General features: G+C 39.9%; 1 protein-coding gene across 1 annotated transcript in view; it reads right to left on the bottom strand.

Moving 5' to 3' along the window:
• LOC119894218 (pleckstrin homology domain-containing family A member 7-like) overlaps positions 1 to 24905 on the bottom strand; it is a 141563-nt gene that overhangs the window by 27724 nt on the left and 88934 nt on the right. Inside the window, 4 exon segments of the mRNA XM_038706836.1 lie at positions 4699 to 4799; positions 8913 to 8985; positions 12182 to 12286; positions 20726 to 20843. Of these exon segments, the coding sequence (XP_038562764.1) occupies positions 4699 to 4799; positions 8913 to 8985; positions 12182 to 12286; positions 20726 to 20843 (397 nt within the window).

The following is a 24905-nucleotide window of genomic DNA, read 5'->3' on the forward strand; positions in this document are numbered from 1 at the left end:
AATTTCTTCACATTGAAGATAATGTCACATCTATGCGAACTATACCAGGCCATATACATGTTTAAAAGGCCTGTTTTCAATCTAATGTCACAAGCTATGATTTTTCCCTATGTTAGTTACATCAGAACACACAGACACACACACAATAGTGACAAATTCAACACACACCACCGGTGGTCTAAAATAACATTAGGAGACTCTGCCTCTCTTTAGCAGGAATGCTGAGTGGGTCATTCAGCTCTGAGTGCGTGACCGACACACCTACGCACCAAATCCATTCTCAGCTAAACCTTTTTTCTCCTCTTGGTGGTCTGTGTCTGTGTGGGAGTTGGTGGCAGTTTTAAGGGTGTTCCTGATTATTTGTTTTCTCCTCTACATTGTTTAATGATGCTTTATGGAAAAATATAAAAAGTCCCACTTGCCATTTCTTTCTGCCCTCTGTTTCACCGCGACTAGCCCTCATGGCTTCCTTCCTCTCCACCTATCGCTTATTTTCCAGCCCTAATCACTTCCTTCCCTTTCTGCGTTCTCTCTCCTTCAGCCTCTCTTTTCTGCAAAATGAAAAATATCACTCACTTCCACTTGCACTCAGAAAGACTTACAATAGTGTCGGCTCTTTTCCTGTGGACAGCCCCTTACAAACATACACAGTCTTTGTCCTGGCGCTATTTAAAGAGTCATTGTGCTCATGAAGATAAGCCTCAGCAGCCAGAGTGCCACAAAGCTTCTGATAAGGTACAATCTCCTAAATTTGCAACTGTAGAAATTGAAATTATACTGAAAAACACCCAAATGGAGTCTACAGTGCTGGTGTCTCTATTTTAAATTGTCCTGCTTTTAGAAAAAAAATCAGTGTTTCTACTCTCTCACTGTGAAAAAAAAATCCTGTTAGGAAGATAGAATATAACATGTTTCTGTACTTCAAAGTTCCTGTTGCAACATCTGCTTTGGATAAATCAACATTTGAGTCACCGTGAGGTTGCACAGCCTGCATCTGCAGTGAAAGTATCTCCTACAGCAAACATTATTTTTCCGCTCTTCTTTTCTGGAAGGTGGTGAGGTGATGTGATGCAAGTTCCAAATAACAAAGTGAAGTTTTTCTCCACACCATCGGAAAACTGCATGCTGGTACAGTAGTGTGACAGATGGAGAAGACAGCAAGAGCAGCACATAGATGAACGATAAGCCCCACACCAGATAAGCCAAATACAAAGATTCATATTGCGATAACGAGGATGGGGTGAGGGACAGAGAGGAGGAGGGGAAAAAAACAGAGGGGGAATTAAATAAGACAAAGTACACTGAAAGAAAAAACAACACCAACACTTCAGGCACAAGGACATGTTATTCTCAAAACATGCATCAAAAACCAGCATAGGAATATACAAGGCCGCTGTATATTCTGTCATGTTTGGACCAAAAAAGCCACACCAACGGTAGACAACAAGGATATATAGCGTTTACATCTCGCAAAGTGAGAGCACATGAGAGGGTAGAGTACCTATTTATGGGAGGACTGTCACTGGACGACTCGACACACTCACAAGGAGGGATGGAAGTCCCACTCGGGCAGCCAACCAATTGGAACAAGAGAGGGAAGAGGATTTGGTGAAAAGGGGAAGAGGGTAGAGGGTGGGAGGTTGTCGAAGCTTGAAGGTTTACTTTGTGGGGTCATGATGTGTATAGGTTGATTTGGTAGTCAACGGGTGCAGCATTCATACACTCAAACACCATTATATAATACCCACCCCATCAGGCTTGCTCGGGTTGCTAATGGTTCCTGCTGGTGTGGGTTACAGACAGCATAGCAGCATTTTTAATGATTTCATATATGAGTTTGTTTAAACCTGCTTTGACTACCAGATTGTCAGCGTTTACTGCAGAAGGGCATTTATTACTCTCAAGCAGATGGGTTACTTTTCTGTGGTAGAAACTTGGGTTTTAGTTTATCTCAGACATTCACTGCCCTCTCTGGCTAAAAGTCTGTTTACCTCTGCCAGCACCCTGCATCACTTAGGGGCATAATTGGTCATCAGAAGTGTGAGGCATAACCCTAACACTAGTGATGTCACTTTGTACTGACCACACCCTGGAGTACACTTCTACATCACTGCAGCAAGGTGAGAAGGGGAGGTCAGCAAAAACAAGATTTTAAAAGGTTGAAACTAAATAAAACAGAAGAGAAGAGAGGCGTACACACTTCATAAAGCAACAGCCATAATTCACATTCCTGACCATGATGCAAGTATAATATTGTTGATCTTTATTACCTAATAAAATTTAACAGGAACTCTGTGAATGTGAAATAGTGAATTGCATTATTTTTTCCTCTTCATTCCCTCATTGCCAGGCTTAAGATGTCTCAAAATCATATATTTTAGACTTCACCATGCAATTACATTTAATGGATTGTGAAAAACATGATTTCCCTCTACCCATCAAGGACAAACCGATGAGGATGGTATATATTTAGACTTATATCATAGCCAGGAACATTATACATGCATAATCTACAATACAGGTTCTAACAATGTTCAGCAACTTTCTACTTTAAACTGCCAAGTGTGCAAGTGTGCTGTTGACAGAAAAGTGTCTGACCGCAGTTATGAATGAGATGGAAAGGTTCTAATCTCCACAACCCTGCCCATGTTACCTTCCTCCTGGGTAGCTCCCACTTAGTCCTGGGACCTGACTTGCCTAGCTTAACAACTTTTGATGTCTTTCATTCCTCCCTGATGTTCCCTACCTCTTCCTGGATCACGGTGCACCTGTCCTGCTATGCTAACTTTTTCCCACTGCTTAAAATGCCTCGGGCCAAGGCTTTGCCTTCCAGAGCACTGAATGCCGATAATGTGGTGCAGCTTGGGAGAGATAGTTGCCTGGTTTATGGCTGAGTCCCTTTTGCTACCTGATCTTGTTGCAACTCCGGCTCGGTGCCCACAAGGATGCTTCTAGTCTCTTGATGTTAGCAGAGCTCTACACTTGACCACTTTAAATTTTTCCACCGCTGATGATGATGAAATCTGTAGCTGGCCTAATCTAATGTATGAGACCCACAGAGGAAAAGCTTGGGGGAACGCCTAACCATGTCTTCAAGTGCTTGTTTATTTTCCTCTCCATGGGGTCATTAATTAGGATTAAATTTTTATGCACTAGGTCTATTGGAAGATACCCAACTTGTCCATGTTACAATGACTACAAATTGACCATTAGTGAAACGTAACATGTTTAATTTTTAGTGTTAAATATTTAATGTTTAAGAATGTTGGCATAGTGTCTAGGTATTTTAATATCTAGACACTATGCCAACATTCTCATCCAAAGATCTTTAAGCTGTGAGAAGGTAGAGGATCTGTGTCTAGCTCACAGATAGATCAGGGAACATGGCTATGCAGCTGCTGCTTCTGCTGCTGCCATCAAACCTATGACCTTTTGGTCCCAATGCTTTTGTTCAACAACTAGGCATGTTATAAACCAGATTAGACCTGAAAACCTTTTGTATATACAGTATCAGTACATGCATTCACATTTTTAAGCTATGAATAAAAGCCTATATGTACAGTATATGTGGGAGACTCTGTTGTGGGTGCTGTACAGTATGTATGCCGCTTAACTTCACATGTGTCGGGATTGACTCAAAAAAGACTTGTGCCTCAGTGAATGGAAAAACTTCATTCCATTCCTGAGGAGCATGTCTGTCTCAATAAAGACACTGACAGACATAGTAATAGACATCGCCACAACAGGTGGTGAGCGCTCCACAAAGCTGAGTGGTGGCTGGGCGGGTAGGTACTAGGCATGGTTATGATTATAGAAAAATGTTGATCTGTTGAACATTTTAAAAGGAAAAATATTCTAGATTTTTCGGTAATTGCCAATTAGTTTTAGTGATAAGACATGCTGTCATTGTTCCAGTTATAAAAGGTACTCAGAAACAACTCTTCAACGCCACACAAACAGAAAGGTTTGTTCAAAAGAGATTGTACAATGTTAAGTACATTACTCATAAATTATCCTTGATAATTAGGCCTGGGGCTAATAGTCATGTGCCACCCAAACTGCTGGTCAACATACAACAGGTGTTACGGTAGCATTATGTTGTATAGAGGCAGCAGGTTTTTAGCTGGAAAGTAACATGTATTGCTTCTAATGAATGTCTCTGTCATCAACAACGTCACTAAGTGGAAATTCTCATTAAAAGTGCTTTTAATAGCATGAGGGATATACATTTTAGCATATATGCCTAAAATAGGAATCCTTCAGTCACTAATCATATTCTACAAAATCAACAGGATCAAATAAACTTTAAAGTAGTGCAAAGAATAGCAATGCACTTATGTACAAGTTTTTAGTCAAATTAGCTTTAACCGAAGCTTTGTTTTTATTCCTTGTGTGGCTTGAATTTTAAAGTTTACATGGACGTGTTCGATCTAGGTGTCGTTACCATATGGCAAATGACAATTGTGAAAAATACATTAAACTCATATGCTTGCAAATGATCAATCAATCGGTGCTGCATTTGTTAATTTCAAGAGCAATCATTCCTTGTTTTGTTTTTTAATCCAATAGCATAAAATAGGTGGCTACACACACACACAAACTTCATTGCACCCGCCAAAAAATCACATCTGAGAAAGGATAAAGTAATTCAAGATATGAATCAACATAGAGTAGTCTGTAGAACAATGAGAGGCATACCTTAAAGGCATACTTGCGGCTGATGTGGTCCTCAGGTCCCACAGGTGAAATGATATAACTGGGCAAAGGAATACTGCCTAGGACCGATTCCTCTCTGCTGTCTGTGGAGAGAGACAGATAGAGAAAGAGAGAGAGCAAGAGGGAGATGGCAGGAGGAATGGGGAAGAGAAAGGGAGGGAGGGAGTAGATAATCAGGGTGAGGAAGGTGAGAAAAGGAGTGAGAGAGATATGGAGGAAAGGAAAGAGCAACAAAATAAATATCACTCATCACCCACTAATTTCATCACTGCCTGCCACCAGTATCATAACACTCACATACACACTCTCACTCATGTGTTGTCATTCATACCACAGTGTTGTGCCAAACAGTAAATGACCACTCTGGTATCCCAGTGTCACAGAGCTAAAGCTGTCCTGGTCCAACTGGCAGCCAGCCGCCATTCCTCTGTGCCCCTTCGGGTTTACATGCTGACATCACACACACACACACACACACACACACACACACACACACTTCTATATTTGAAAGGACCCTCATTGACATAATGCAGTCCTTAATCTTTTACCTTAACCTAAACCTAAAGTCCGTTGAAGAAGAGAAGACTGCTTACAATGTCCTCACTTTGCAAAACCAACCTTACTCTCAAGGTCTGAAATTCAAATTGGTCCTCACAAATAGTACAAACACAAACACGCATATGCAACCACATTATGTTCTATCTTAATGACTTCACACATCTATAAATAAATAGCTACAGAGTTTTTGTTTTCTGCTGAACATTGTGGCAGCATGCTAGAAAGTGTGTGTGCATGTGTGTGTATGTGTGTGTACACAAATAATACCTCAATGTAAAATTTAGTATTGGTATGAGAATATGTGTGCACAGCACCTGCACGAGTGTGTGGGTGTTTGGCTGAGAGGTGATAAGACAGCACAGTGGATTAAAGGGGTAATTGGTTAAAAATAATTCAAGGACCTTTGGAGGAGACATTCCCTAAATGGTGGGTGAGACGGTGAGGTCTTTTTTATCTGCTTTGCCCCGTCTGTCTCACTCACACAAACAAACACACACACACACATTGAGCAGACTAGACCATGACAAGGGAAGCAAGATAACACCCAAACAGCACAAGAACGGTAGTATTTTGTCACTCTATTCTGTCCATTTTTTTCCCTGTTAAAAGGTTTGTCCATATCAGATTTAAGTGCCTAAGAATAGAGGGTGTCATATGCTGTTGTATGTTATATAGACCGTAAAGCCCCTTGAGGCAAATTTGTTATATTGTGATATAAAACTGACTTGACACAGGTGGTAAAAGAAATGAGAGGGTGAAACCAGGGATGAATCAATTGCAGACAATCTAACAATTATTGTCATTATCGATTAATCTCCAGATTAATTTCTTGATCTATCTAATTAAGTGTTCTGTCAATAAGATAATTTCCCAGGACCCACTGTGTCATCTCCAAATTAGTTTTATCTGACCATCAGTCTAAAAACCTGAAGAAAGTGGATTTCCTGTCTTATCTGACGAAGCCTGAAAATATTTAAATAGTTGCTAATTCATTGTCTATTGATTAGTTTTTCCTCAATCGCTTTAGTACACTTCACAGATCAGAATTGAAATTATCAAAACTGCACCTCATCTCATCACTTGTGCACATCATAAAAGCAATTTCTCATTGTTTTGAACAAATTGCAAATGCTTTGACACATTGATGCAAATGATTATGTAAAATTGTCTGCTGTTTCCAACATTACCAATTGCTTGTGTCATTCTGATCACAATGTATTACACCGGTTCTCTGTTGAATGGTCTTAACCCTCAAAACATCTAGGCAGTAGTTCATTGCGTTAGTCATTAGATGTAAAAAGGCTGAACACGTTGTCAAAATCCAAGTTAATAAAGTCAAACTTTATTGCAATTCTTCGCATACAAGTATGCAAAATGTTGTTTCGTACAGACCATGGTGCATAGACAAAATAAGAATAGACAACAACATCAGCCTAAGGGGTGTTTCCCATGTTTACATTTCTAATTTTGTATTTTTTTCCGTTGTGCTATGCAGTGCTGTAAAACATTCAAGGCCTTTCTTTTCTGCAATGACATGCTCTGTCAACAAATTACAGAACAAACAGTAAAAGGGTAACTGTGAATCCTGTACAATCTCTTGTTAGCAATGTGTTACTTTACTTTTTACTGTTGAAATTGATATGCCTTATTGAAAAAGTGCAACCTTGTGCATTCTCAATCATTGCCATCAAAATGTTGGCCATAGTTTACATCAGAAAACACTTACAGAGTACACTGTTATATTTATAACATGGCTAAACATTTTGACTATGTTGTTCGTAAACAATTACACAAGAACTGTTTTGATCTGATCACTGACAGAAATATTTACTTTTGAGACAGACTAAGGATTTTGAGCAAGTTGCAGGCTTTTGCAGGTAAACCACTGTGTTGTGCTGTTTGTACGATATGTTTTGAGAAATGCACTTACTGTTTTGCAAATGTTAAGGATGATTTGAGAAATGTACCAAAGCGAGTGAGAAAAACTGTAATACGCAAAATGCTTCAGCTCTAATTGTATAAATTCAGTTAACAGTTCTGCCTGCCAACCTTCCTGTCTTATTTTTTTTGGTTTCTTGTTTGTATTTCTGGCTAAGGTTTTGTCTACAACTACTGAAATCATCCTTTAATATACAATGTGGAAGTTTATAATTTTAAAATGTTAACACCAGGCTTTTACAATTCCCAGAAAAACTAACAAGGACATGACCTCTACAGCCCTGACAGAAACCATCAAAAAACCAATGTAATAAGAAAAAAAGCGAAGACAACGAGAGGAGGTTTGGTTATTTGTGTAAAAACAAGAGATGAAGGGAGGAGGGATAAGTGATGCTGGAGACAGATCAAGTGTTCACATGTTGAGAGGAGAAACCTTTGAACTGAGAGAGAAAGACAAGAGAGAGAAAAGAGAGAAAAAGAAACAACAGAGAATTGATTTTATCCTCCTGTCAAGGCGAGGAGGCAGATGACGAGGTGTCCAAAAAGGTTGGGTTAAGAATATGGAGATGAAAAAGAAAGGCGTGGAGAGGCAGATCAAGACAGCCGGAGGATGGAAACTAATGGTGAGGGAGGGATGCAGCTGTGTGTGTGTGTGTGTGTGTGTGTGTGTGTGTGTGTGTGTGTGTCCCCATATATTTCCACGCGTTTGAGCTGTAACCCACCGAGAAAGATCAGATTAATGCTCGCTGAGATTGAATCACCCGCTCCTTTGTCAGCTGCAGTTTACTTCAAATCTACCATCACCAGAGTCTAATTCAAACTTCTGAAATTCGTCCAAACCTTTTTGCTTGAAAGCTGTCATATTTCCATTATACATATTTATTTTTTCCTCCTTTGGTGATGTGTATTTCCATCAATTTAAAGACAAGAAAAGAAAAGAAATAAAAAGGTATGTGTGATTTTGTTTCTAGTTTTCTCAGGCAAGTTTTTGATGCTGGTGGAGATCGTTCAAAGTGAGGACCTCAACTTTAACATTAAAGGTGCTTTCAAACAGTGAGCACATTTTGTCTATTTACTATGCTCAAGGTCAAGATTTAATATTCACACTGAATAGTCTTCTTGGAATTTATGAAGCATAATTCCCACAATGCCTTAAGTCGGCAAAAAGAAATGATCGGGAATAAAGACACACTACCACAGAAGCATAGGGATTTGGGATTTTTCCTCAAAAAAACAAAAAAACATTGTTGAAGCCAAGGTTTGGATAGATATGTGCTAATAACTAAGATTACTCAACAGTGAATTCCACTTTTTCTTGGTAGCAAAATCTTAGGCGATTTATTTTTCAAACAACACCAGTGAGACACCCATAGACCATTATGCAGTCCAATACAATAGCCATTCAAAAGATCCTACATGTGTGAAGCTTATAACATTCAGGTTTTATTGAGACTTTCTGAAAGGTGTTTATTCAACGCTATGGTAATTTTAAAAGACTGTGGAGGAGTTGGTCTTTTGAATTGTATTCTATTTTAAAGTGCTTCTGTAATTTTGTCCTTGCCTGAATGTATGATTGTGGGGGAGTGGAAAACACGAAGAGGCAGGAGGCGGAACAGGTAGCGAGTGGGAATTTTAATCATTTTGTCCACGTGCTATGTCCAGTCGACAAAGATAAACCTTTTTCTTGAACAACGACTCACCTTTGTAGTAGAACAGACAGAAATCAGCCAAGACGAACCACTTCCTCTTCCAAAGACGCATCCCAGAACTGTCCTGCAGAGAGATAGAGGGATAAAGAGTGTAAGTAATGAATGAAAAGATAATAAGACAGAAAGTAGCACAGATCGTTGGAGATAACAAGAATGCATAGACAAGATATCTTAAATAGGAAGAGAGGGGGGATGGGGGATGAGAAAATGAAGGGAGCGTTAGAGATAGAAAAAAGTAGCGAGGGAGAGCGGATACAGTCAGGAAACAAGTAATGAAAGGAAAAGTGAGGTGGACATGAGCAGAGATAAAGAGAGTGAACTGGAGAGAAAGGGAGGAAGGGAGAGATCATTTGTCCTTGTTCACTGGCTCGCTGGGCCTGCCACGGCTGCTTTACTGCCCGTTTTGTCTTTTATGTTCTCTGGCTGAAAATGGTGCTGTTTGAAGAGAAGAGGAGATCCAGAAGGGATGAAATCAACCCAAGCACAAATATATGCTTCTCCTTTGGCTAAGAATGTATGAGCATGTATATGTGTATATTTATGTGCATGTGGTTGTGCCTATAAATGTGTGCCCTTGCCAGCATTTAAAAGATTTTTTTAAATTAAAATTTGATTGCACTGCATAGACTAAGTTCATATGCGCATCTGTGGCTATGCATTCCTGCCTGTGCCTGTGTGTATTTGTGTGTACGTGCCTCTGTGTGTGGTCATTAAAATATAATTGCTTTGCAGTAACATCACTCACTGTTTGTCTTGTACTGAGGGCCAAGCCCTTTCCAGTGGGACGATGCCAACTACAGATATTTTAAGTATAACTATACAAATACAGTACAGTAATAGCATGTCTATGATCAACAGCGGGTGCTCTATATTGTCAAAGCAAAAAAACTTGAATCAAGAAAAAATAAAACCAGGCCACCGGAAGAAATGTTACAGGACCATGCAGGCTGAAGCTGGAACTCATCCATGTAGCGTGTTAAAGAGACACGAACAGGCTGTCAATCAGGAACGTATATACACTGCTCAAAAAAATAAAGGGAACACTTAAACAACACAGCGTAACTCCTAATCAATCACACTCCTGTGAAATCAAACTGTCCACTTAGGAAGCAACACTGATTGACAATCAATTTCACATGCTGTTGTGCAAATGGAATAGACAATTATAGGCGATTAGCAAGACACCCCCAATAAAGGAGTGGTTCTGCAGGTGGTGACCACAGACCACTTCTCAGTTCCTATGCTTCCTGGCTTATGTTTTGGTCACTTTTGAATGCTGGCGGTGCTTTCACTCCAGTGGTAGCATGAAACGGCGTCTACAACCCACACAAGTGGCTCAGGTAGTGCAGCTCATCCAGGATGGCACACCAACGCGAGCTGTGGCAAGAAGGTTTGCTGTGTCTGTCAGCGTAGTGTCCAGAGCATGGAGGCGCTACCAGGAGACAGGCCAGTACATCAGGAGACGTGGAGGAGGCCGTAGGAGGGCAACAACCCAGCAGCAGGACCGCTACCTCCGCCTTTGTGCAAGGAGGAGCAGGAGGAGCACTGCCAGAGCCCTGCAAAATGACCTCCAGCAGGCTACAAATGTGCATGTGTCTGCTCAAACGGTCAGAAAAAGACTCCATGAGGGTGGTATGAGGGCCTGACGTCCACAGGTGGGGGTTGTGAATACAGCCCAACACCGTGCAGGACGTTTGGCATTTGCCAGAGAACATCAAGACTGGCAAATTCGCCACTGGCGCCCTGTGCTCTTCACAGATGAAAACAGGTTCACACTGAGCACATGTGACAGACGTGACAGAGTCTGGAGACGCCGTGGAGAACGTTCTGCTGCCTGCAACATCCTCCAGCATGACCGGTTTGGGTCAGTAATGGTGTGGGGTGGCATTTCTTTGGGGGGCCACACACACTACTGAGCCTCATTTTGACTTGTTTTAAGGACATTACATCAAAGTTGGATCGGCCTGTAGTGTGGTTTTCCATTTTGATTTTGAGTGTGACTCCAAATCTAGACCTCCATGGGTTGATAGATTTGATTTCCATTGATAATTTCTGTGTGATTTTGTTGTCAGCACATACAACTATGTAAAGAAAGGAGTATTTAATGAGATTATTTCATTCATTCAGATCTAGGATGTGTTATTTTAGTGTTCCCTTTATTTTTTTGAGCAGTGTATATTCTGAACAATCTATTAACATTTTATGGTAATAATGAGTTGTTTCAGCTTTGTTGCTTACGAATATTCTAAATAAGACAGTATTTCAATAAATGTGTTCATACAGGTATTTGAAGAACTGTCCTATTCATTTAAATGCTTTTAAGTTTAGTTCAAGTTTTATATGCTTGTATTGATTTAAATGTATGTACCTTTTAAATCATTGTTCTCTTGTTCCAGCTTCTGAAATGTGAGGATTGTTCCACTATTACCAATATCTTTGGGTTTCAGACTGCTGGTCAGACAAAACAAGGGCTTTCAGAAGTTGTGATGGGGATTCTACATTATTTTCTGATAATATATAGAACTGTTATTTGATTTATTTTGACAGTTTGTGTCATCAAACCTAAAAAAGAAAATGATGGTTAGACAGCCCTTGCTCAATTAATGAAGGCAACACTTTACATTATAATGTTTATTATTTAGCTGTTTGTTTTTAGTAAATGTACCCAGAACTCCCCAGGAAAGCAGTAAAGACTACTGGTGAAATAAAAAAGCAAAAAAGAGTTTCCCTCCTGTTTGAACCTAAAACCTTAATCTGTCATGTTGATACGGTTTTCTAATTGTTGGTTATCTTTGTCCAAATTAACAAAAGGCGGGAAGCCAAAAGTGACGAGTTTCGTTATAAAGCTGGTGATGTGAGTAGCTTTTGCTTCTTCCACATTAGATGTGACACTTCCCAAGAGCAAGTATACATAGCCAGGAGTCAAGTTCAACAAGGCTTCAACCTGTTTTTGCCCGCTGTCCAACACGCAACACACCAGATCACTACACCTTGCTATGTGGGTGGTAGGCCCACATGACATCTCTAAATTTGATTATGCATATAACCTACCTTATTTCAGTAAACAGAAAATGCTGTTTACAAAGCATTTTGTAAATGCAATGCTGTTATTCAGACTCTTAGTTTTGAAATATGGCAGTCCAGTAAATTATTAGAGTTAATGTCAAAAACCAAAATCAGTCAAAATGTTGTCTGTCAGCAACAGCAGTCTTGATTTGTATGCACAACAGAATGAGTGTGTTTCAGTCTGGTGTCCTGACCTGTTTGTACAGCCATCCTCGGACCACCGCAGGGACATTGGGATTCCTTTTAATGGCCTGCTCTCTCTTCCCAAAGCTGTGCACCTTGCCACTGGACCGGGAGCCCTGAAACACACACAGACAAGTATAGCAGGCTTTCATGAGATGTAAGAAGACACTAGACACTATGTTGGTTTTTCTTTTAATTTGTCACCCCATCTGCATGTACAGGTGACTATCTGCGAGATTATTATTTTGTTACTTATCAATCAGCCGTTATCTCTTGTCAGCTTCTTAACTAATTAGCTACAAATGTGCTCAGTTTTTATACATCTAATTTGCTCAGCAACAAAGCTATGTGGCCAATTGTTGGATCTCAACATTACCATTTGCATTATTAGCTTGGTTATTTAACTTCCAGAGAGCACCAAAGATAATCTCTAAGGTTTTAACAAGAGCAGAACTGTGGTTAATAAGGCTGGGACCAAAAGCAAGTAATTTATATTTAGAGGCAGGCTGTCTGTCCCTCATCAGACCAGTCAGTCTTACTTACAACATTACTGAATGGACTTTCACCCTCACCATGATCACTCTTTTTTTTCTTGGGTACCTCTCTTTTTCTGCCCCAGTTGCGACATAATTACAGCCATTATTTGAGCACAGCCAATTCTCCACTGGATCTCTGTTACTGTGTCAGCCATGGTTGCCATGTGATTTTTCAGACATTGACAAAGCCTCTATAGACTATCAGGTTGGAGGTTAGAAAAATGGACTTGTGACCTGCAGCTCACTGGTTTGACTGCCAGACAGACACTGGCTGGAAAGCCTGTGCAGTGACACTGAACGGCCAACATCAAAGACAGCGAGGCAATAACTCCAAATTGTTTTCCGTGTCAGCAGTAACAGACTGCGGGCTGCTGTGAATGTGTCTAAGTATGTATGCTGAAAGTTCAGCATTGCAGATAAGGTGACTTTTTCTGCATAAAAAAGTAAACAATCATGATAGAAACAGGCAGTCCCCAAAATAGCCAGCATATGTTCAAGTGTCCTAAAATACTAATACTAAATACTAATCTTTGCATCCTCACTCATTTTAAGTTGCGCTCAAGATTTACCTGTATTTTTTCTGCCACTGCAATATTTATGCTTGGGTTTCATTGAAGTTCTCAGAGATGCTGTTAAGCTCTATGTTCAAGCATTTCAGCCAATGTCAGAACGCCTGCTTATCATGTGCTGGGTCACAGGAGAGATCACAGCACACACTGGGTGAGAGAAGGGCTGGATTGAACTACTAGCTCACTCCCAGGCAAAATTTGATGATGGTGACCCCCCCCCCTGTTTCTCTCTGTGGATTGTATGATTTGTGTATGTATAAAGCACACATTTATTTAGTGAATGTACCATGTAAGCACAATAAAAACTGAAATAATAAAGGCTTTATGAAAGGCCTAAGCCAGTTGGTGGATTTGAACTTATGTGACAGTGCTTCATTTATAGTCTAACTGAAAAGCTCCACACAAAAACTTGGACAGCTATGTGCATACAGATGGACTCACACTACATCTCTGCTGAAAAGTGTTGAATTTAACATTTTAAGTTTTTCAGCTGGCACAGATGGCACAATGAAAAATAGACCTGGAAATAGAATATTTGATTCCGTGTAAACCATTTGTTTTCCACTAGTGACACCAACATCTCTGCCCCATCTTCTAGGGGAGACACTAGGGCCAGAACTAACAATTATTTTATCATAGATTAATCTGCAGATTTTTATTTTTATTTGGATTAACCAAGTAATTGTTCATTCTACAAAATGTCAGAAAATAATGAATAAGGTAAAAAAAAACATCAGTTAAGTCAATACCAAAAAAAAGTGAAATTATATTGTAAGAAACCGTCTGAGCAGTGTGACTTAACCTGCCGAGCTGAGGTCTATTAGCAGTGTTAAACTCTGGTAATATGCACTACTGTTCCACCCCATTAAGCTATAATTCAGCCAACTGTATAAATGTACAGCATCTGAGGCATTGACGTCAATTCATCTTTCATTACACACATAAAAGAAATGCATGGGTGCTGTCTGTGTCGCTCTCAGAAAACCATGACATTCTAGCATTATTATTGTGTTTGTGTGTACGTGCCTGCTGTATAAACCAGCAAACATAGTTATACACTGTGCACATATTCATGAAATCTCATTACAGCATCCTCTCTTCTGAAAACTCGAAGAAAGACTACTCCCCCTGGCATAGCACACACACACACACACACACACACACACACAAATACCCTGCCACCTTTGTCACATTTATATTATAATAAAAGATATGGTGTGACGGCTGCATGCATGTGTGTATATGGACTGGCAGCAGCACTGGGAGGCATCCACAAATGGAAAACAGCAAACACACTGGCTAATTAGTGGAAAGCTGGTTGGCCAAGCATGATGCATCTCCACTACTGTCACATTGGAGTCCCTCATCTGTAAACATAGAATATGTATATGTCCGTACATGTTTACTATGTTTGTCTCTGTCTGTATACATGCATGTCTGCAAATAAGAGTGTGTGTGTGTGTGTGTGTGTGTGTGTGTGTTGCGGTGGTCTATTTTTAGGCCGTGGAAAAGGCTGCAGTCCCTGCTGCAAAGTAGCACTCTGTCTTGTAGGTGAGTGACCCAGGGTTCTGAGCAGCTATTTGTTACATTAATGGCACACAATCAGACAACCTAAAAGCCTAGAGAGCTCAGTTGAAAGACCTGGAGGTTGCCGGCTCAAATCCCCAGCCAGACAGGAATTATCTGGGAGAGTGAGGTAATTAAAGAGTAGTGCTTCCCCCTCCCTTTAGAAATCTGGTTGAGGTCTACTTACACTAAACACCTTATTCCCAATCTCTTCAAGTGGATTTGATCATCGGTTAGAGGAGGCCCATTATGCTTTTCTTTATTTTTTATCACATACATCATGTTAGATGTTCACACTAAACGTGGCCAAAATTTAAAATAACATATGTAAAAGCAAATGTGAGCAAAAGGTTAAGGCTTCAGACTTCTCTGAATTCTAAGTTTCCAGTTTTTTCTTGTACTTTCGGTCCTTCTACTAACAAATTCCTGTTAGCTAGTTAGGTAGCAGATCAGCCAGTCCAATCATATCTACTACCTCCAATGGTCCCGAGAACACTCGTTTTTCCAACCTAATTTCCCATTTGTCATATGCTGTCAAGCACACCAGCAAGAGGATGAGGTGATGTTATAGACTGTATATAAAGATGGATGATGCATCTCCATTTCCTCCCACTGTAAAAAATTTAATCCAAAATATCCTTGATACAGGTGTTGCTCTCTTGTGCTGGTGACATCATGGCGAGTCTGCGCAGTAGTGATTGGGGTGGAGCCACAGCATCAAGGTCCACCCTTACACTAGGCCAATTCAAGCGCAAGCAGGGCTCTGCTAAAAACCCCCTTTTTATGACGTGAAACAACCTTTTTACAGCATCAAAGAACTAATTAAAACCAAATGAACACTTGAACAGCGTGATAAGAACTACCTGAAATTAGGGATGAACCAAATGTTCAGCAACCGAAATTAATCAGCTGAAAATAGCAAAAAAAAAAGCACTTTCAGTGTTCTAATAAGTCAAAAGACCGAATAAATTTTACTCAACAACTAAGGTGTGAAAGCGAATCCAGCGTTTTGGGCGGCTTGATTACGTACAAAGTCAATGCAAAGACGCGAATTCCTGTGAATTCGCTCTGAAAGAGGCATTTGTCGCGACATTCGCTGATTCACGTGAGTTCAATTTTTTCAGTTTGGGTGAGAAATGTCCAAACGTCACCAGCGAAAATCAGAGCGTTGTTTGCAGAGGACCTGGCAAGCGGTGTAATGACAATCCGCTGGCCGACGGAGAGCTCCTAAAGAATGGGGAAGTGTACGGGGAGCAGCGCTGCAGCTTTTGGACAAATAAACACCCGTAGTCGGACTGGATTATGCTCTGACAACTATGCCGTTTACTCGCAGGACGAGGTCAGAGTTAACTGCTTTTATGAAATTAGCGGTTTACTTTAGTTTTTGGGATTACTGATTACTGATTGACTTAACTTCACTTGCGCTTCTCGGCAGCTAGCTTCCGTGCACATCCCGTTCCACTGTTGTTGTTGGCGTTGGAGTTCTACTGGACTACTACTTTATATTTATATAAAAAGCGGACAAAACTGGACATTACTTGGAGAAAGGAAAGCGAGGAAGTTGAACTACCTGGTGAGTTCACAAAATATGTGTCAACTTTATTCCAGCTATTGTACTTTACTGTGAACAAGTTAGCATAGCCCAACTCCATCCGAACTACATTCAGAAAACAAACATTTTGAAAGTTGTTGTCCTGCAGACTTGCTGACAGACCTGACAAAGCATGAATTCATATGTCTAAGAAATCAGCATCATATTGTAGTGTATTAAATCACAGCAAAAGGTTTACTTTGGGTTCATATAGCTGTATTCGCAGGTTGTGTTTATTCACTCATGGCGTTGTGTGTGAACACTCAAAATGTCCAGGGGTCAAACTTGCGCGAGCAAAGCGAGGTGAATATTAACTTAAATATTAACTGTGGAAGCATTTTAAAGTCATTTGCAGATACTGTTCTGCTGAATTGTCTTCTAGCACATCCACTCCATCTGTGGCTGACTTCTTAGAAAAAAGCTGATAAAATATAGAGCTGGAAATGAGCATAAGAGGTCCCCTTAAACAGCAGCTGAGTGTAGCTGAACACGGCAGCTCACGAGTCAGTCTGGGTTACTTTTAGTGCTGAAATGATTAGGCAGTTCAGTGATTACACAAATGACAGAACTGACAGAATTTGATCACTGATTCACATTATTTAGTTGCAGCTTCTCAAATGAGAATATTAACTGCTCTTCTCCATTTCACATCACTGTAAGTTGAATGTCTTTAGGTTTTTCAACTGTTAGTCTGATAAAACAAATGATTTAAAAGATGTCAATAGCCAAGCTTCCATCCAAATTTAGCACAGATTTTAGATTACAGATTTCCAGAAAAATCAGCAAAACAAAACACAAATAAATGCGTCTCGAAATTTCCTTCCACAACCATTATGGAAGTCGAGCGCATCGAGATAAACAGCTGCTAGTGCTAATTTTTCCAGACAGGGGCTATTAAACCATGGCAGAAGAAGAGAGCACAATGAAATTACATAATTAAGACAGCATCACTCAAATCTCAAACAAACAAACACGATTTAGAAAAAACAACATGGAAATATGGCATTTATGTTTGTTTTGTGTATTATTTTGAGAAAGGTTATGGTCTCCTCATTGCTCCACACAGATATGTTTTTTTCTGCTGCCACTTTTCATCTCTCCAGTGGAGCAGAAAATAGAGTGGATGTTTAAGTAACGTTCTGTACATTATGATTTACCCGTTTCCACTGCACTTTGCTGCATTTACTTTTGTCAATATGCTAATTTTTCCACCTCAGCCGAGAATACATTTTTTTTTGCGGTATTTCAACTTTTGCACTTCCACTCTTTTTTAAGCACAAACTGAAAATGCGCATTACACAAAAAAACATGTGAATGGAAACTGTAGCGTGTAATAGCGTGGCTTAAAAAAAAAACTTAATTCAAGAATTTCAAGGTTGGGGTCAGGAACAGAAAGTGATGAACAAAGTAATATCCCTTAAGCAATGGATTTTCAAATGTGAGCTGCTCAGCACAAGTAGTCTCCTACTGTTGATCTACACCAACTTTCTACTAACATGTTTAACTGTGTGAATCTAAAGCTTGCTGTTAGCGAAAAGAGCAAAATCACCTAAAGGATTACAGTTAAAAGAATGTGTGCAAACTGAAGTGCATTTCTGCATTAGGAGGTAGGCAGTAATTAAGGGTCAGTCACTCTTTTTTCCAGGTAATACAGGAACTAAAACCAGAGACCATTAAGTGACAAACCTTTTCTTTAACCATCGGCAACCAACGAAACAGGCAAATAATTTGTTGTGGTATGTGTTGGTTTTCATACTCAAGTGGCACTAAAAGATAAAGAGGAGTGGTAGTTATTCAGGGAACTGACAGGGCACATGAATTTGCATAAATTCATTAAAGTAAACTGAGATACGACAGGAATTCCTAAATGACACTGACTGATAAATCCCAAAGAAGTTGTGCAAAGTGGTTATGAACACAACACCACTAAAAACGCATTCCAGCGACAGAGAACACAAGTGCTCAAGGAAGATTCAGGAGAATTGTGACAAACAACTCGTGGGACAAATGGGATAATATCTGTCCCTGCGCTCCCTCTCTGATGTTTTTGGGATTGGTGGAATGGATGTGACTTATTCAAAATATGGATTCATTTCTTGATGGCGGTATGGGGGACACGAATGACTCATCTTTCCTCTGAAACAAGATTCGTTTGTTAAGAGTTTTCATGTCAGAACTAGGCTTCTACACTGTTTTCCTGCTGTTCAATGGCAGGGGTGATGAGCCAGAGCACCTGGGAGGGCTGTATGCCAGGAAAACAGGGGGTGTGAAAACTGCAATGGGCTGTCGTGATGGATGCCCTGTCATCTCTGTACCGCACCCGATGACACATGTTCAATCTTAGTCCTACGGCACCTGTTGATAGGGCAGGATGAGATTTCACGCCACTATGGAGCTATGTATGTGCGTGTGTGAGAGTGAGTGTAAGATATAGACTGAAAGAAAGAAAAGTGTAGTCATGGAAAGGTGGAGAAAATTTTATAACAAGAATCATCACTAAAAATGTAACCTACAAGAGATCTACATTTGGTAGCTCGAACTGGAATTGGCATAAGCAATGCTAAATCGCTTTGACAAATTCCATCATTTTGGCAGTAAAAGCACATTGCCTGAGCCAATGACAGCTTGAAGGACAACCACAATCAAAGGGAAAAGAAAAAAAAAGTTTTTTCCCCCTGAGTCTGGCTCAAGGCTCTAAAACAAATTTCACTGTCTTGTTTTATTGCTACTCTTCACACGTCTTTCTGACATCACTATCAGTTGATATTCGTATGTGTTTGAGTTGAATTATAGAGTAGATGTGCACAAATCTGTGATGTGATGTGAAAAAATGTGAGATATGAGAACTGATTATCAAAGCAAAGTCCATTTTGCCGCTGTCATTTTCTCTCTTTCCTCTGTTCTCTTCTGTCTTTTTAAATCCTGCTACAACATGTTTGACCTATAACTCAAATCTTTATATGTAGCACAACAGCTTTTGCTGTGACTGTCTTTTATTACTCTCTAGACACAGATATAGCTCTAATCTTTGCAATCCTGCTTGGAGGTCGAAGAACTTGTTCTGCACTCACAGTCACTAACTTGGGTTCTTCAGTGTAGAGCAGTGGTCGGCAATAGGCGGCCCACGGCCCACCAACATTATAGCGGCTGGTGCTTAAACAGCTCTCAGCCAAGTTACTTACATAATCACTTCCTCTTAAGTGATTGTGCCTACAAAATAAAAGAGCCAGAATGTCTTTGCAGCAGTTCTTTATGTCGTGTTTAATTGAAAGCTTTTAATTTTAAAAGTTCTTAAGGAAATTCAAAAGAGTGAGTCTCAGGCCTGCTTTAAAAGCCATCAGTAAACGTGAGATCAGATTCCCCTGAGAAACGCAGGAATTTCCTCTGCCTGGAGATATTGGAGACATGAAAATAAGCATCCATAGGTTGATGTGGACCAATTGCCAGGAGGCAAACACACCTGCACATGCATAATTGTGAACAAGTAAAACGATCTCTTGTTGAAAGGGAGAAAAATAATACTAGCAGCAAGTGTGGATTGAACACACAACCCTTCAAACAGGAGTCCTATGCACTACTGACTGAGCTAAACAGGTACACAGTTAATGATGGATTCTTATATAGATAAATTGACTATATTCTGGCCCGCAATCTAATGACTTGAAAAAAATTTGGCCCAATGGCAGACTTATTTGCTGACCCCTGGTGTAGAGCAACAACTATGGGACATTGTGGCGAGTGATTGGGATAAATGCCGGCAAAGTAGTGGACTGGAAAAAGACACGATCATATGGCAATGATTGAAAGGTGCAGTTACAGAAAACTATTTCTAATAGCATTATACTGTAGAATTGAATTCCATTCATTCAAATTAGGCTCACACTCTGGAATTTTCTAAAAAACACACCAGAATAAACTGAAAGTATAAAAAGGAAACTAGCAAGCAACACTGTTTTGTTTGTTTGTAAATCAAATTGAAACTAAATTAAATATTGATTTGCAAGAAGAAATCTAGGCTTTTAGGCAAGATGGATACAGTGCTTTGAAAGTAAACCAAACACAATGCTACAATGCACTGTGCTGACATTGACTTAATTTTCTAAATGCACATAATCACACATCGTAGAAGCGCATACCGACAAACACACATCCGCCGGAACATTCCCCCAACAGGATCATCAACAGTAAACATAACTGTCCTAAGCCTGCTATGATGACATTTAGATACAACCACAGGTAAATTACACTAAACCACACACACACACACACACACACACACAAACACAGACTAACCTTGGAGGCTGGGGTGGTGTCCACAGTGGAGGAGGTGATGGCAGTGGAGGCCTCGCTGACGGTGGTGCTGGAGAACTGCTCACCCGTGTTTTTGGACACCATGCGAGCACCCTGCGGCCTGGACAAGAACATACACACAGAAAGTTTAAACACACCTTTTCAAATCGGATATAGAGTTAATAAACATCCCCGAGGGTGTTTATGAGCTCCTCCAGAAAGAGAGGAGAAGTGTCCTTGAGCAAGACGCTGAACCCTTAACCGCTCCTACTGAGCAGGTTGGCACCGTGCACATGTTCTGTGTGTGTGTGTGTGTGTGTGTGTGTGTGTGTGTGTGTGTGTGTGTGTGTGTGTGTGTGTGTGTGTGTGCGTGTGTAGGTGTGTTTATAAACCAGACAGCCAACATCTGACACAGGCGGCTACATTTTCTCCCTCTATCCCCCCACACACCGTGGAGGGCAATGAATAAAATCCTCTGTGTGTGTGTCTGCGTACAAGATATATTTTCATTTTGTATACTCAGGTTAGCACAGAGTTATTACCTTTGATGACCATTTCACAATAGGAAGCTAATATATAGACTTACAAACCAGATTCAGAGTAGACAAATAAAAGTGCACACAGCAGCAGACTATGTTATGTAAGTGTACACTTCAAGAAGATAAATTAGCACCAGTTTTTAATCCCAATGTTAACTAGATAATGCTTATTAATAATAATTATTTTGATGTTTCTAAATAGTTGTATTAGATGTAATCTGTATTATGTTTTATTATAGGAAATGGAAGCATTTTCTATAGCAGCCTTTTATACCTCAGAGAGAAACACTATGGGTAAATAGAAGAATGGCTGACATCTGAAAAGAATCTGGGCTCAAACCTGTAACATCCCAGGGGAACACTGGGTCAACAGGACATCCCAGAATTCCTCATTTGTTATAATAACTTCAAATTATAGCAGCAAAAAAGCTGATCCTCCTGACCAGCTTAATTGACAGGCAGTAGATGCCATTTCAAGGACTATTTCTATCATTAAGTCACTATCTACCAGCAAGCCTACTAACAAAAGCTCTTGCATTTGCAGTATTAAGAATTGGGTGTCGGTGGCGACATCCCAGGAAAGAATTCTATATTAAGCTACTGCTAGTACAAACAGAACATTTCCTACTGGTGCAGCTTCACATTAAGAGCACTTAACTGGCAAAACAAAAGGTGACTTTTATTATGAAGTAGTCACAAGAAATGCAGTGTGCTTCACAGTGAGATTAGCACTGATCACTACTGTTCATCAAAAATGCATCTACAAAACAAGACATTTTTTGACACGCGTAAGTTCGAAATATTGCAGGATGCAATGGAACAAGAAGGAGCAGTGTAACCCTGGAAAACTAGCATCAACTGTGTGGAAACTAATAAGGATCTTAACAAAGACTAAAGAATAACGAGGAACATGCGGCACTGATACCTGTTTACTGTGAATGACATCTAAATATGAGATCTAAAGCTTTGACATTTTGTAGCACAGGCTTAAAAAAATGATGACACAAACAGATCCCGATAAAACATAACTGCCTGCTTGCTGGCTACACTCAGTGTCTCTTTGCATGATGACAGCCCCGTTATTGCGGCTGTCTTGCTGTGGTGAGACAGATGAGGCGTTCCATGCTGGATGTTTTATTGTCAACAGGCTGACACCAGGCAGACCATGTGTGTAAATCTGTCTGATTCGTTTCAGAAGGGAAAACACTGGCAGCGTAATACCTTCTTTCATCCAAGAATCCAACCTAATTACCTAGCATTACACCCCTCTATCTTTTTCCATTAAATCCATACATTTTTATTTCTGTGTGTCTTGGAGGCTTCGCTACAACTGCGAGCTGCTCTTTCAGTGAACACATTATGCTGCAGTTTCGTTTGATTTACAGTACATGTATTTCTGGAATAAATCTAAATACTGGTCTCTTTTCACTTTTACTTTCTCCGTCTTTGTCTCACTTTTTAGAAGATTTGTTTGTCTACTGTTGCCATCCTCCCCTTATTTCTCTGTTTTTGTCATACAATCAACTGACCGAATGTACTCTCATCTAAGCCCTCCATATTACAGGCTCCAATGTAACACACCAACACAGCCACCAACTTCTATCTACACATGCATAATGTGAATCTCTTGAATGTGGTGTGGGAGAGAGAGAGAGAGAGAGAGAGACATTAACTCTGTTTTCATTCTGCTGTCAAGAGAATTTCACGCAAACTTTTGAAAGGTCAGGAACTATAAAAATGTAAATTGGATGCATTTTCATCAAAGTCAAAGTCATTATAATGCATTCATTGGACATAGAAGTGATTTTTAAAAATGACTGGTATCAGGGAAAGTCATCCTTAGATTAACTAATGTTGGTTAAAATTTAAGGTCACAAAGATAAAAACAAGGCCAGGCACTTTTTGGGCAATATAACTGAACCACTCCACCGGCCAACACCACTTTCCTTAGTTTTCCATGTATATTTTTTACCAAAACATCTTTCTTTATGTGCGACTTTTGGGCAATTCTGTAATTTTTTATTCAGCTCTTTGTAATGCCACCACTTGCAAGAGGTTGTTGAAAGGTAAAAGCGAATGTGGAGGCAGAGAACAACAAATGTGTTTTTGACCTTGTTGAAAGAGAGCCAAATTCAGCACAGAGAGGTAAGAGGCACAAAAGGAGATCAAAGAAATATTTAAAAACCAGACAAATTAAAACATTTTTCTCTGCAGCGAAGTATACAAGGCTCAATTCTTCTATCTGACATAAAGACACTACACTGGGAGTCTGTAACCTGACATTCGACAAGAGTTTAGCCTCCTTTACTCAAGACAAAACAGATCAGGGAGGAGCTCCTGAGACTCAAGTCTTGAGGAATCCAATTTGGCCTTTAAGTGAAGGCTAGCTCTCACCCAGGAGGGTTGGAGAAAAGTATGACCTGACTTTTCTGTGACTTCATCCATATGAAACAAAGCTCCTGGTGGTCCAAGGGAACACAACCCACTTATTTACTTCAAATGCTCAAAGAGGACCAAGTCATCCTAAATCTGTCCAACCTCGTTTTTCTTTTTTTTTCTTTTTTTTTACATCCTCTGTTGCTGAGGTAAAAAATCTTGGTGTAACGTTAGACTGTACCATTTGTTTTGAAATACATCTCAAAAACACCAAGACTGCCTTTTTTTCACCTGAAGAACATCTCCAGACTACACTCCTCTCTGTCCCATTCTTTTACAGAGACTCTCATTCATGCCTTTATTACATCCCAATTAGACTACTGTAATGCCCTTCTCCTGAGTGTACCCATTCAGTGCAATAATATTTCCAGAATGTGGCTGCAAGAGGTCTCTGCCACGTAAGGTCCTGGGAGCACATCACCCCTATCATTCAACAAATGCACTCGCTCCCAGTTAAATACCACTTTTTCTTTATTGTACTTCTTTATAAAGCTCTCCATGGATTGGCACCTCCCTACTTATCCAGTTTTCTCCATACCTACACACCTAGCTGGTGCTTTGTAATATATATATTATCATTTTTGTATTATTTTATCTGTCATTACTGTTTCCTGACACTTCCATCTTTTATCACATATAAACTCTATTACATGGTTTTGTGCCCTTGGTGACTTCAAAAGCGCTTATAAATAAAATGTATTATTATTTCTTCTCTGCAGCACACAGAGAGGTAAAAGACAGAGTGAAACACAAAGGTCCTGAGAGAAAGAAAGAAACAGGAGAGGCCATGACAAAAACACTGAGAAAGCTGTAAGACAGAATGGCACAGGCAGGAAATGCAAAATAACCTTAAAATGATAATACAACCCTATGTTAAAACTTTTTTTACTGATTTTTCACCTGCTTTTAATTATTTTTATTAACGTGTTATGGTTTGCAGTCTACTTGCTGGTTTTAAAACTGGCAACTTAGGGATTCTCCCTAAACCTCTTTGAAACGAACTAAATTAATTTAATTGAAAGGACAAAGAGAAGAGAAAAGGAGAAAACAGGGAGGATAAAGAGATTGAGTAATTCTAGACAGACCACATGAAAGGAGACTCTCACACTCCACTAAACAGGTTGTGCTGCAGCATCATCAGTACAGTTTCAATGTTACAGCTGTTCCGTAGAGTGTTCTTATTATTAAAAGGGAGCAGATCAATAAGT

This window comes from Micropterus salmoides, unplaced genomic scaffold, assembly GCF_014851395.1.
Source record: "Micropterus salmoides isolate LMB-PRFRI ecotype aquatic unplaced genomic scaffold, ASM1485139v1 Ms_hic_scaffold_8, whole genome shotgun sequence".
Taxonomy (NCBI): domain Eukaryota; kingdom Metazoa; phylum Chordata; class Actinopteri; order Centrarchiformes; family Centrarchidae; genus Micropterus; species Micropterus salmoides.